The sequence below is a fragment of the Rhincodon typus genome, chromosome 23 (assembly GCF_021869965.1).
Source record: "Rhincodon typus isolate 14 chromosome 23, sRhiTyp1.1, whole genome shotgun sequence".
NCBI classification, from domain to species: Eukaryota; Metazoa; Chordata; class Chondrichthyes; order Orectolobiformes; family Rhincodontidae; genus Rhincodon; species Rhincodon typus.
In genome coordinates this window covers 47,059,834-47,072,043 of record NC_063354.1, presented here as the reverse complement: position 1 = coordinate 47,072,043, position 12,210 = coordinate 47,059,834, and the positions used below count along the sequence as shown (strand labels likewise).

Below are 12,210 nucleotides of genomic sequence, written 5' to 3'. Positions count from 1 at the left end.
AAGAGTAGGCCACTCTGCTCTTCGAGCCTCTTCCGCCATTCAATAAGATCATGCCTGATTCGATCTTAATTTCAATTTTACATTCCAATATATCCCCAATTATCTTTTATCTGCTTGGTAATAAAGAATCTATCTGTAAACCTCTCTGCTTTGTACTCTCCTGTTAAGGTACTAAACTTCTAAATCAATCATTTTATCAAATTTGTGATATCTCTGTGGTACAGTTTCAGTTTTTTCTTTGCCTGACTATGCACAATGGTCCATTTTTCTACCTTAGAAATGCTGTATAGATATAGGTTGTCGTTATTGGATCTGCAGTCTATTGATGTGAAAGAGGAGAGGAAACCAGTGTGTTTAACTATCCATTGCTTTGCTTTGTTTTTTATACTCCTAGTGCAAATGCTGGAGAAGCTAATCCCAACCTTTTCTCCCATTTTTTAGGTAGGAACAGAATGGGACCCCAAGGAGCGACTGTTCCGTAACTTTGGGGGTTTGATTGGGCCATTTGATGAGCCAGTTGCCATGCAGAAGTGGGCCAAAGGCAGTAACATGACCGCCACAGTTGTATGGATTGACCCCACTTACATTGTGGCAACATCGTATGACATAATGGTGGATTCAGAGGCTGAATATACGCATTACAAACCCCCGTTAAACCACCCTCTGCGGCCTGGGAGCTGGATCGTGCGTGTCCTGCATCTGTGGGTTCTCCTGGCAGAAACCAAGTTCCTGGTGGTTCCCCTGGCCTACAGTGGGAAGCAACCTTTCAGAAAAGGTACATTAAATCCTACAGAGCTTTGAGGCCTGTCACAACCTGTCACCTACCTGTCACAAGCACAGCATACCTTTTGCTTGACTATGCAGCACTTTCTCATTTAATCTCATTCTTTTTAAAAACCCTATACTTCAGCATTCCTCAAAAGTATTTTAGCAGTAAATATGGCCAAAGAGGAAATTGGTATAAAGGCAAAATTAATGACTGCATGTTGAACATATGTGAATAAATGGCACAAACGCAGGGTTAATGGATCTGACCTTATAGCCATTATGGTGGCATGTTTACAAGGAGATCAAAACTGGGAACTAACTATTCAGGGGTATATGGCTTTTCAAAAGGACAGGCAGGAAGGGAACGGTGATGGACTAACATTGGTAGAGTGAGATGGGATAAAAATGGTAAGAACAAGTAATCTTGGGTTGGAAGATATAGAATCCACACGGGTGGACTTAAGAAATAAAAAGGGGAAGAAGACACTGGTTGGAGTGAACCATAGGTCCCATAATAGAAGCCACGCAGTGGTCCAAAGAATAAATCAAGAGATAACTAGGCCATGTGAAAAAGGCAGTAGATTAATCATGGGTGACTTTACTCTTCATGTAGATTGAGATAGTAAGATTGGCAGAGTTAGTCAAGAGGAAGAATTCAGAACGTACATTCAGGATAGTTTCCTAGAACAATGTGTTGTGGATCCAACCAGGATCAGTTTATTTTGGACCTAATGATATGAAATATGTCAAGTTTAATAAATCATGTCAGAAGAAAAGATCCCCTAGGCAATAGAATAAAACATTCAGTTTGAGAGGGAGCAATTTGTGTTTGGAATTTGGATAATTACAAAGAAACAAAGGCAGAGCTAGCTGGAGTAGATAGGGAAAGGAGTTTATCAGCAGAGACGGTTGAGGAGCAACAGCTAGTGTTTAAGAAAATTGCAAAGATATTATCCCAGTGAGGAGAAAGGATTCTAGGAAGGGGATAATAAGACCATGAGAAACAGGAACAGGTGTAGGTTGTTCACCCCCTCAAGTCTGCTCCGCCATTCAGTAGGATCATGACTGATCCAGCACTCCTCATTTTCCACTTTCCTGCTTATAATCCTTGATTCCTCTACTGATCAAGAATCTAGCTATCTCAGCCTTAACACAAGGACTCTGTCCCCGCAAGTCTCTGTGACAAGGAGTCCTAAAGGCAATCAACCTCTGAGAGAAGAAATTCCTCCTCATCTCAGTATTAAATTGGTGCCCCTTTATTCTCAGACTATGGCCTCTGGTCCTAGACGATCCCAGGAGGAGAAATATCCTCTCAGCCTTTATGGTGTCAAACCCCTTAAGAATTCTTCTAAATTCAAATGAGTAGAGTCCCAACTTGTTTACTCTTTGCTCATAAAATAATCCTTCCATACCGGGGATCATCATAGTGATGTTTCCGTGATGATGAGCATTCTGAACACAGAACTGGTGGAGATTAAGAGCTGATCTCCATGCTGTACTGCTTGAGTGTGCACAGGATTACTGGTTTCTGTTAAATGACAGAACCCTCCCCCATAAACTCTGTAAGATTCTGTGTTATACTGAAACTATCCAGACTAGGAGTTCCCTAGATTAGCCTCTGGAATGTGATGGGGATTGTGAGAATTAGATCACTGACATAATGGAAATCAACAAATCAATTCCCTTTGTCAAGAGTGACTGGTGCAAACTTCTTGAACTAGTAATTGTGCAAGAGGATAAAATGTGGGGGAAGGGTTTGGTGTCGTAGTGATCAAGTTCAGAGGCCCAGGTTGATGGTCCAGTTCAAATCCCACCATTGCAGATGTTACTGAATTCTGAAATTGAAATCTAGTAATGCCAACCATGAAACTATCAACGAATGTCATAAAATACTATTTGTGTCACATTTCTCCTTCCTTTTCTTGAAGGAAGAAATCAGCCATCCTCACATGGCCTGGCCTACATATGACTCCGGACCCACTGAAATGTGGTTCACTCTTAACTATACTCTGAAATGGCCTCATAAGCCACTTAGGTCAAGTGCAATTAGGATGGTCAACAAATGCTGCCTTACCAGTGATGTCCACATCCAATGAAAGAATAAAGGGAAAAAGTAATCAGATCAGGCTGGACTGCCTCTACAGTTGAATACTTCATTTGGAATCCTGTTCTGTTAGCACTTAAAAAAGAATGAGTTTGAATTTATACAGTGCCCTTTGCAATAACTAATGCCTGCCGAACCAACTTGAGTATAAGATTAAGAATAAATTGTTGTTAATATAAAATATGCATGGTATGTCACTGTTGAGGGCATGTGGAAGCCAAGGTGACATGATGGTCCTGCTAACAGTGATCTATTAAATGGCCTCAACCAACAACACTGAATAAATATGACCAGGATACTGGAGATAACATCAAGTAGTGAGGTGCAACCTATTGCATCCACCTGAGAGGGCAAACATGCCTCAGTCTAACAGCTCATCCAGAAGATGTAACTTTGATAGTGCAGCACTCCCTCAGTAATAGAGATCTAGCCAGGATTATTGGCTGAAGTGCCCCAGATAAGACCTGTCCTTTCAGAAACAGCAGCTATTGTCCAGGTTAATTAATAAAAATAAACTTTCTTTGTCCTTTCTGTGATCCAGGACAAGACCAGTGGTTACATGCCGGCCCACCGAACAATGAGTATATGGACCAGAGTTTCCAGCACCTCAATGGGATTCTGAACCTTCCTCCATCAGATATTGCTATAAAGGAGGCTTTCCGTAACTCTCAGCTAGTTGGCAAGCCTCTGGAATTGTGGGTGTATGAAAGTATAGGCAAATTCTGGTCAGCTGCCAACACGTGTACAGTTGAACCTTCACTGTGCCCATTGCTGCCACCTTGTCAAAAGACCATCTGGAGTTCTCTATCAGATGACCCAAAATCTGAACTGGGACCAGTCAAAGGTGACGGACGCCTGAGGTAGCACAGAAGGTGGAGTTTGGGGGGAGTGCAGTATGCAGTAGTTAAACAAGCAGAAAGAAAACACCTGTGAACTGGCATGTTGATTCAGTGTCCTGTCACTCGTAGATGGAAGAATGACACCAATCTATTAAGAAGACAACATATAGAGTTTAAGAAGAAGGAGATATTATATGCCACAGATACCCTGCACCACAGATTGTCCCAGTACAATGCAGCGATTGGGTCTTTGGTGCATGTTGAATTGAGGTATCTGACCTCAGCACATGGTGGCTGCAAGAGGAATTATAGGACTGTCATCCCTGAATGAATCGGCATCAGTTGAACTTCGAGGAAGCTCCCAACATTCCTGGTTTCACCCAACTGCCTCTGGAATCTTTGATTTCTGCTCAGATCCAGTTTGTGGTTGATTTTGAGCTAACTGCCATTGAGGGTGGAATGAAATGAAATTTTCAGTAATGTCAAAGCCATCTCTACATCACTGCAAGGAAGAAATCAAGCAACTTAAGGTGTTAAGCATTTTAACATATGACACTAACTTCAGAACTCTTTATAATGACGTTCTTTACAAAAAAAAATTCTCTCTTCAATTTTTGCTCATCCTGTTGAAAAATATCTGGGCTAGGGAGTGAAGCACTTTCCATTCAGGCATCCAGTGTCAGAATCAAACACCATCTGAGCAGATATAGCACAGAATTAGATACGGTTTAAACTACCAATTATTTTATCCCCACCTATCCCCCACAGGCTAGGTACAGAATAAAACTCCCTCTGCACTGTGCTGACATTTAGTCTCGGCTCATAGCTGAGAAGGTGATTAACGTTTTTTCACATCCTACATCACTCATCCTGAGTGAGATTGTCGATGTAGTGATGAATAATCAAATGTAAAATAAACTTGTTTCTAATTGGCCTGGTTACCTCAGGATGTCACAAACATTCCAGTCTATTACATTTGAAATCCAGTCACTGTTGTGATTCACTAGATAGAAATAACCAAACAGAGAAGTATGTAAAAATAGTGAGAAAAAATTCTCAAAAGAACTGAATCATCTTAATCTGATGCTTGGCCAGGTGGGACAGCAATGAGGGTTAGCAAAGTTGAGTTCAGGGAAAGACCATCCAGGTCTCTCACTATCGATCACAAACCAATAACCTGTACAGAGAAGCGCTCCTCAGGTGAGGGCAGGATTGAATTCATCCCAAGGTTTTCTGTGATTGAATGTTGAACTCTCAATCTTGGCCGTTAAAGATTATATAAGGTATATTATATGAGATTATATGGCCAATTATATGCGGTACAGATTTACGGCAATGAAGAAGTAATTCAGGTGTTGTGGACAATGACCAGAATTTTGTTTTTACCCAGTGAGTTAAAATCATAGAAGCATAGAATCCCTACAGTGTGGAAACAGGCCATTTGGTCCAACAAGTCCACACCGCTCCTCCAAACAGCATCCCATCCAGATCCATCCCTCTACCCTTTCCCTGTAACTCCACATTTCCTGTAGCTAATCCACCTAACATATACACCCCTGGACACTGTGGGCAATTTAGCATGGCCAAACCACCTAACTCGCACATCTTTGGACTGTGGGAGGAAACCGGAGCACCCGGCGGAAACCTAACATCTGGAAAGCACTGCCTGAACAAGTGGTGGAGGTAGATTTGATACTAATATCCAAATATAAGTAGGAAAAATATTTGAAAGGAAGCATTTTTGTGTCTATGGGGAAAGAGCAGAGTGGGCCAAATCAGATAGCTTCTTGAAAGAGCCATCAAGTACATGGCCTCCTGTGGTGTATCTTTCTGTACTCCAGAGGGTGAAGCATGCTGCACCCCAATAAAGGAAGAAATTCAAATTTTTTTTTGCGATGGAATCATTGTTGGCATTAAACACAGTTTTCATTTGAAAAACATACAATGTGATAGTGCTTCCTGTATGAGTGCAACATTCCAGCTGACCTCATTCCCCCATTCTGCTTCTATAACAAAGAGGTTCAGAGTTCAGTAGTTATTTGAAAGGTATTTTGATTTCATTTTAGTCTTCATGATTACCTGAACAACTTGTTTTGATGGAACAGTATCTAAAGGAGCACTGCATAATTTCTGTAATATAGGAAATGTTATATTGTGTATAGTTCCTTCACTATGTGACAATAGTACTGCATTATTACATATGACTAAACACATTTTCTTCCTTGATTCAGCTTTTACTGTATTTTGCTTCATTACCTTGTCACTCAAAATTCACAAACAAATGAGAATTCATATTTTTTTCAGTAATAAAGTATATGCTATATAAGTATTTAAAAGGTAGTTATTTTAAACACTGAATTCAGTGAGAATCTACTTGAATGTCACACTCACTTACCCATGGATTCTGCCATTTCACAGTATTCCTGTGTTAGAAGTTTCTATATAAATGGATCCCTTACGCCCCACACATCCATGCTGGTATTTGTGCTCCACAAAGGCCTCCCTCCACCTGTTTGACTGTTCTATTCAACATGTGTTTCAGTTGCTTTCTTCTTATCTAAGTTTCCCTTAAATGCATCTGTACCTTTCACCTGTGTTAGTGAGTTTCATAATCTCAGTACTAAAGATAGCAGATTATTTGGACATCATCACATTTCTGTTCGGGGGAGTTTTCTGACTGTACGTTGGCTGCCAGGTGAGTTCACCTCAAAAAGCATATAATTGATTGTAAAGTGATTTGGGAGATTTGGGGTTTCTGGTAGATATGAAAATTATCATTTAAATGCAAGTCTTGTTTTAAACTGTTCAAGTGAGAGGTTCCTCCTCAATTCCCTGTTGGATTTATTGGTGGATACTTTATTTAATAGTTTATTCATTTGTGGGATTCTAGACCAGCATTTTATTGCCTGTCTCAAGTTGCCCTTGAGAAAGTGATTGTGAGATACCCTTAACTGCTGCAATCCATGTTGGTAGGGTCACCCACAATGCTGTTAAAAAGGATGTTCCAGGATTTTGACCTAGTGACGGTGAAGGAATGATAATGTTTCAAAACAGGTTGATGTGGGATTGGAAGGGAGGTTGCATGCACCTGTGTTCCCATGCACCTGCCCACAAGTTAGAAGGATGCTGTCAGATCCACAACACAGGTGCAATGAAGAATTCATTGCATTTTTTATCCTCTTTAACGGAGTAATATTAACATCTTTCCCAGGTGGGTCTATTCAGATTTCATAGAATCATGGGATCCCTACAATGTGGAAGCAGGCTATTCAGTCCATCGAGTCTACACTGCCCCTCCAAAGAGCATCCCATCGAGAACCTCCCCCACCCCTCCCCCGGTCCTTTATCCAGTCACGTGCTGAGCACTATGAGCTATTGCTGTTTAGGTGGTTGGCCTCAACACCTCTGGGCTTTGCACAGGTGCAAAACTACTGCTGACTGTCCCAATAATCACCTCCTCCTCTCATCCTCCACTACTCAACAGCTCAGCTGGCAGAAGGATGAGAGGGGCCATGAGGAAAATCACTTTCATCCAGGGTGTCATTGATACTGCCCAGTTGATGATTGAGGCAAAAACTTTCAACTCACTAAGAAGGAATAAAAATGGAAATTGCTGAAGAAGCTCAGCAGTTCTGGCAGCATCTGTGGGGAGAAAGCAGAGCTAATGTTTTGAATCCAGTGGCTCTTCAGAAGATGAAGAGCATTGCAGAGCGATTTAAAGAGTCAACACTCAAAACATTAACTGTGCTTTTTCCGCACAGATGCTGCCAGACTTGCTAAGTTTGACCAGTAATTTATACATTTGTTTCAGATCTCCAGCATCTGCAGGTTTTAAAAGAAATCTGGATCTGCATCTGAAGCATTGTAATCTGCGAGGCTGTGGACCAGCCACTGGAAAGTGGGATTAGACTGCACTGCTAGATTATTCAACCAGTACAGGCATAATACACCAAACGACTGATTTCTGTGGTTCTATGCAAATTGATTGATGATCAAGTTACCTAGCACTAGAATTGACTGGAAGGGTGATAGAAAGATCTTAATGAAAATCAAATTAATTGAATTAGCTGAAATGGATTTATCTGGTAATGGACTGAGAGGCTTCTGAATGAATGGTGGAAGAAGTTTCTGATGGAAGAGATGGATGACAAGTTGAAATGAGTTGATGGTGGAAAGAACTGGGGCAGTGTGTTTATGATGGATAGATCTAGTAATAAATGAAATAGATAATTGAGGAGATAGTTGATTCAGTAATGGGGAGCAATGTATTTGGTCCTGTTGTTCAATGAAGCAAAAGCAGACCAATTGGAAATGAAAATTTGGAAATGTAACATTTATTTCACTTGGTTTACATTTTGAACAAATTGTTCAGTGTTAGCAGCATCTAGACTTGCAGTTTTACATATCTTAAGTGTATAACTGATTCTATAAATGCTGATGATATACACCTAGGAAGAGCAAATTAAGATATACATAAGTGCAAAATGTTCAGAAAAATGCTTGTTTTCTATTTACAGTAACAGTGCATCTTAGGTGACACTTACATTTAATATTGTGACAGTTTTGAGAAAGAATTCCTTGGAACAAAGACCGATGTGATTTTTTTTCAATATTTCTTAATGTCCAAACCCACTCAAGCCTGTGACTTTGAACCATATAATTTCTGAGACCTTAAATTACAGCATTCTTCCATTCATCTTGGAAAAAGAAAGTCTGCAGTCAAATAGGCAAGTGAACAATAGATTGGATTGCAGATTAGGTTTTGAAGCAAGCCTGTGCCCTGAAGGAATTATAATAAACCAGGTAGCTAAACTATTACTTGCATTCACAGAAGCATGAACTATACTACACATTTAATTCAGGACAAAGGGGAACTGATTCTCATGAATCTATGAAACAGATGATGAAAATACATGTTTATTTAAGGTACAAAAGTAATGCATTAGCATTTTCAGTGTATTATGCCACTTATCACAGCAGACCTGGTTTGCTCCATGTGGTATCTGTTCCAATGAAGAATTGAGTCATAACCAACTTCAGTTGGCAACCACACTGAATCATCAGATATTCTGCAGGAAGCAGCTTGCTGGGAGTTCAAATAGCGTGACATTGAACTTCACAGGAGTATGCAATGGAGTAGCAGGTAGGTCCTGACTTCTTTCATTTTTCTGTAGGGTTTGAGTTTTCCGGCAGCACAAACATTTAGTGCCATGCTTAATTATTCTTGAACCGATGATTAAAATGAAGTGAAAAAAAACTTTAAAAATGTAGTGTTGGATTGAATTTAGTCAAACTAAAGGGGCTAAAATGTAATGTCTTCCGCTAACTGCCTATATAAGATCCTGGGCATCATTGGTAGAGACAATATCAATATCACCAATGAAGAAATACAACAAAGGACTGATTAGAGACAACTACAGGACATTGTGATGAACAGATGAATGATGCTGGCAGTATTTCACCTGTCTGCAAGTGGCAGAATCAACACCACCAGCTCAGAAAAGAAGACAGGTCTGGCCAAAGAAAGAAAAGGTGTTGGGCTCATAAGTATATCTTCCAATTGGCAGGCTAAGATCCAAGGTGTCCTACCTTTCCTTCATAAGATAACTTGGATGAAGGAATAGAGAGCTTTCCTCGTGCCAATAATGCTGTCTTAAGTTAGAGTAAATAGAGTAGTAAGTTTCAAAGAGACACCGATAGTGAGTAAGCAACACTGTCAAGTTGAATTTTGGGCCCACTCTTTAGAACCAAGAAATATTCAGATGATAATGGTTTGTCATGGTGATAAAAGGGAACTAGCAGATATATTTGGATCTCGAAAAGCCATTTGATTAGGCACTGCACTTAAAGCTACTTAATAAAAGCCCATGGTGTTGAGGGTAGTATATTAGCATGGAAAAAGGATTGGCTAACTCATAGAAGACAGAGTTGGGTTGGCAGATTTTCAGGATGGCAGCCTGCATTTAGTGGGGTGCTAAAGGGATCAGTGCTAGCAGCACAAATATTTACAATATATTGATGACTTGGATGAGGAAATTGAATGCACTATAGACAAGTATGCAGGTGACACAAATAGATGGGAAGGCAAGTGGTGAAGATAATACAGACTTTACAGAGGGTTACAGTCAGGCTATGTGCGTGGGCTGAAATTTGGTAGATGGAATATAATGTGGGGAAATGTGATGTTAAGCACTTTGGGAAGGAGAATACATGAGCTGAATATTATTTTTTGGAGAAAGACTACAGAAAACTGCAGAACTAGGGGATCTGAGGGTCCTGGTACATAAATTACAAAAGGCTATCATTCAAGTTCAGTGCATAATAGAGAAGACAAATAGAATGTTGGTCTATAATTTAAAGGGAATGGTATATTAAAATATGGAATTCTTGCTAAATTTATACACTAGTTTGACTACACTGAGAAAACTGGAAATAATTTTGGTCCACTTATGTAAGGAAGCATTTGAGGCAGTCCAGAAATAGTTCACCGGGTTGATCCTGGGCCTGAAAAGATTTTCTTACATGGAGAAGTTGGGTAGGTTGGCCCTGCACTCATTGGAATTTAGAAAAATGAGAGGTGACTTCATTGAAACATATAAGATTTTTGGGGACTTGACAGAGGATATGCTGAGAGATTATTTCACCTCGTGGCAGAGTTTAGGACAGGAGAGCATAAGGGGTCACCCCGTTAAGACAGAGATGAGGAATTTCTTCTCTGAGGTAGTGAATTTGGAATTCCTTACTGCAGAGACATGGTCATTAAGTATATTCAAGGCTGAGATTGACAGAATTTTAATCAGTAAGGGGATTGAGTGTTATAGGGAAAAGCAGGAAAATGAAGTTGCTGAATATCAAATCAGCCATGATCTCATTGATGAGCAGAATGATTTACTTCTGCTGCTACATCTTATGATCTAAGAGTTTTTACACAGATCACACTTGATGTTAATACAAAGTATATTTATAATAGCTAATGGAATTTTGTCCTTTATCTCTGGGATACTGAAGACAAAGTCCTGGGAGTTATAAATCTCAGGTTGGATCCCAGCAAAGTACAGTGTTCAGATTTGTGCATAGAATTTCAGGCAATATCAGTCATGGAGTAGTTCTGAGGTCAGATTACAGACCCAGGCCTGTATTTCCATGACCATCAAAGATTGCAGGGAGATATAACTGAGGTGTTTAAAATTATCAAATAGTTCGATAGAGTGAACTATTTCTTTTGATAGGGAGCCCAGAATAAATGAACTATCTTTCAATTAGAGCTAAGGTGTTCAGGTTGATGACAAGGAGCACTTCTTCACTTAAGTAGTAGTAGAACCTGAAGTCTTTCCTCTTAAAAGAAGCTGTGGAGGCTGATTGAGCTATGATCTATTTGAAAGGTGGAACAGGCCCAAGTTAAAAGGACTATGTCTGTTCCCATGATCATACATTTTTAATATCAGTTCCTCTGTTTTGAATGTAGTCAAAAGATCCTAGGTATACTTGGCGTTTTTATTATTTATGAATTACTGTAACTTTGCACAGCTTTACTTGAGATTATGCTGTTATTGTTGATGATTAACGCACTGGGAAGAGCAAATATTTAATGTTATTGTATTTATACTAAGTACCATGCATATAGTAAATTCAGTTAAACTTCGAATCCCAGCACTTCTCTCATCGTCTCCCTGACTGTATATACACTCTTCTGTCAGGCACTTGATTGCTGTAATTACGCATAATCAGAGGCCCATATTACAATTCACTTTCTGTATAATATCAATAATGCAACATACAAATAGGATTAGTCAGGAATAAAAAAAAGTTGCTGGAAAAGCTCAGCAGGTCTGACAGCATCTGTGAAGGGAAAAAACAGAGTTGAGATCTCCCAAAGATCCACATTTCGACATTTTTTTGTGAAGTAACCAAAAAGATTGAGAGCAGAGCAGTAGACATTGTTCACTTGGAATTTAGCAAACCCTTTGACAAGGTTCTGCATGGTAGATTAATTGGTAAAATTAGATCACATGAGATTCAGGGTGAACTGGCCAATTGGATACATACAAAATTGGCTTTATGGTAGGAGATAGAGGGTGGTGATAGAGTGTTGTTTTTTGGACCGGAGATCTGTGATCAGCGATGTTCCATGGGGATTGGATTCCATTTTTGTTTGTCATTTGAACATTTTTGTTTGTCATTTGGATGAGAATAAAGAGGCATGATTAGTAAGTTTGCAGATGATCAAAATTGGTGGTATACTGGACAGTGAAGAAGGTTATCCAGAATTATAAAGAGATCTTGTTCAATTGGGTGAATGGGCTGAGGAGTGGCAGATAAAGTTTAATTTGGATAAATATGAGGCTTTGCATTTTGGTAATACAAACAAGGACAGGACTTACACAATTAATGGTAGTGCCCTGGATATTGTTGTGGAACAGAGAGACCTAGGGGTTTAGGTACATAATTCTTTGAAATTTGCATCACAGGTAGACAGGGTGATTAAGAAGGCATTTAGCA

General features: G+C 39.7%; 1 protein-coding gene across 1 annotated transcript; it reads left to right on the top strand.

The window, feature by feature from the left end:
- The first annotated feature begins 394 nt into the window (after positions 1-394).
- On the top strand, positions 395-5,996 carry LOC125485870 (xylosyltransferase 2-like). The gene is made up of 2 exons (XM_048610962.1): positions 395-775; positions 3,414-5,996. Exons 1-2 carry the CDS (start codon positions 523-525, stop codon positions 3,734-3,736), a joined length of 576 nt encoding a protein of 191 aa, XP_048466919.1. The 5' UTR covers positions 395-522; the 3' UTR covers positions 3,737-5,996.
- Positions 5,997-12,210: the final 6,214 nt, after the last annotated feature.

What these genes read in the sequence shown, in the direction of transcription:
- LOC125485870 (XM_048610962.1), top strand. Translation starts at nt 523, where the DNA reads ATGCAGAAGTGGGCCAAAGGCAGTAACATGACCGCCACAGTTGTATGG. An exon ending in GAAGCAACCTTTCAGAAAAG is followed by an intron (nt 776 to 3,413) that starts GTACATTAAATC and finishes TCTGTGATCCAG; the next exon opens with GACAAGACCAGTGGTTACAT.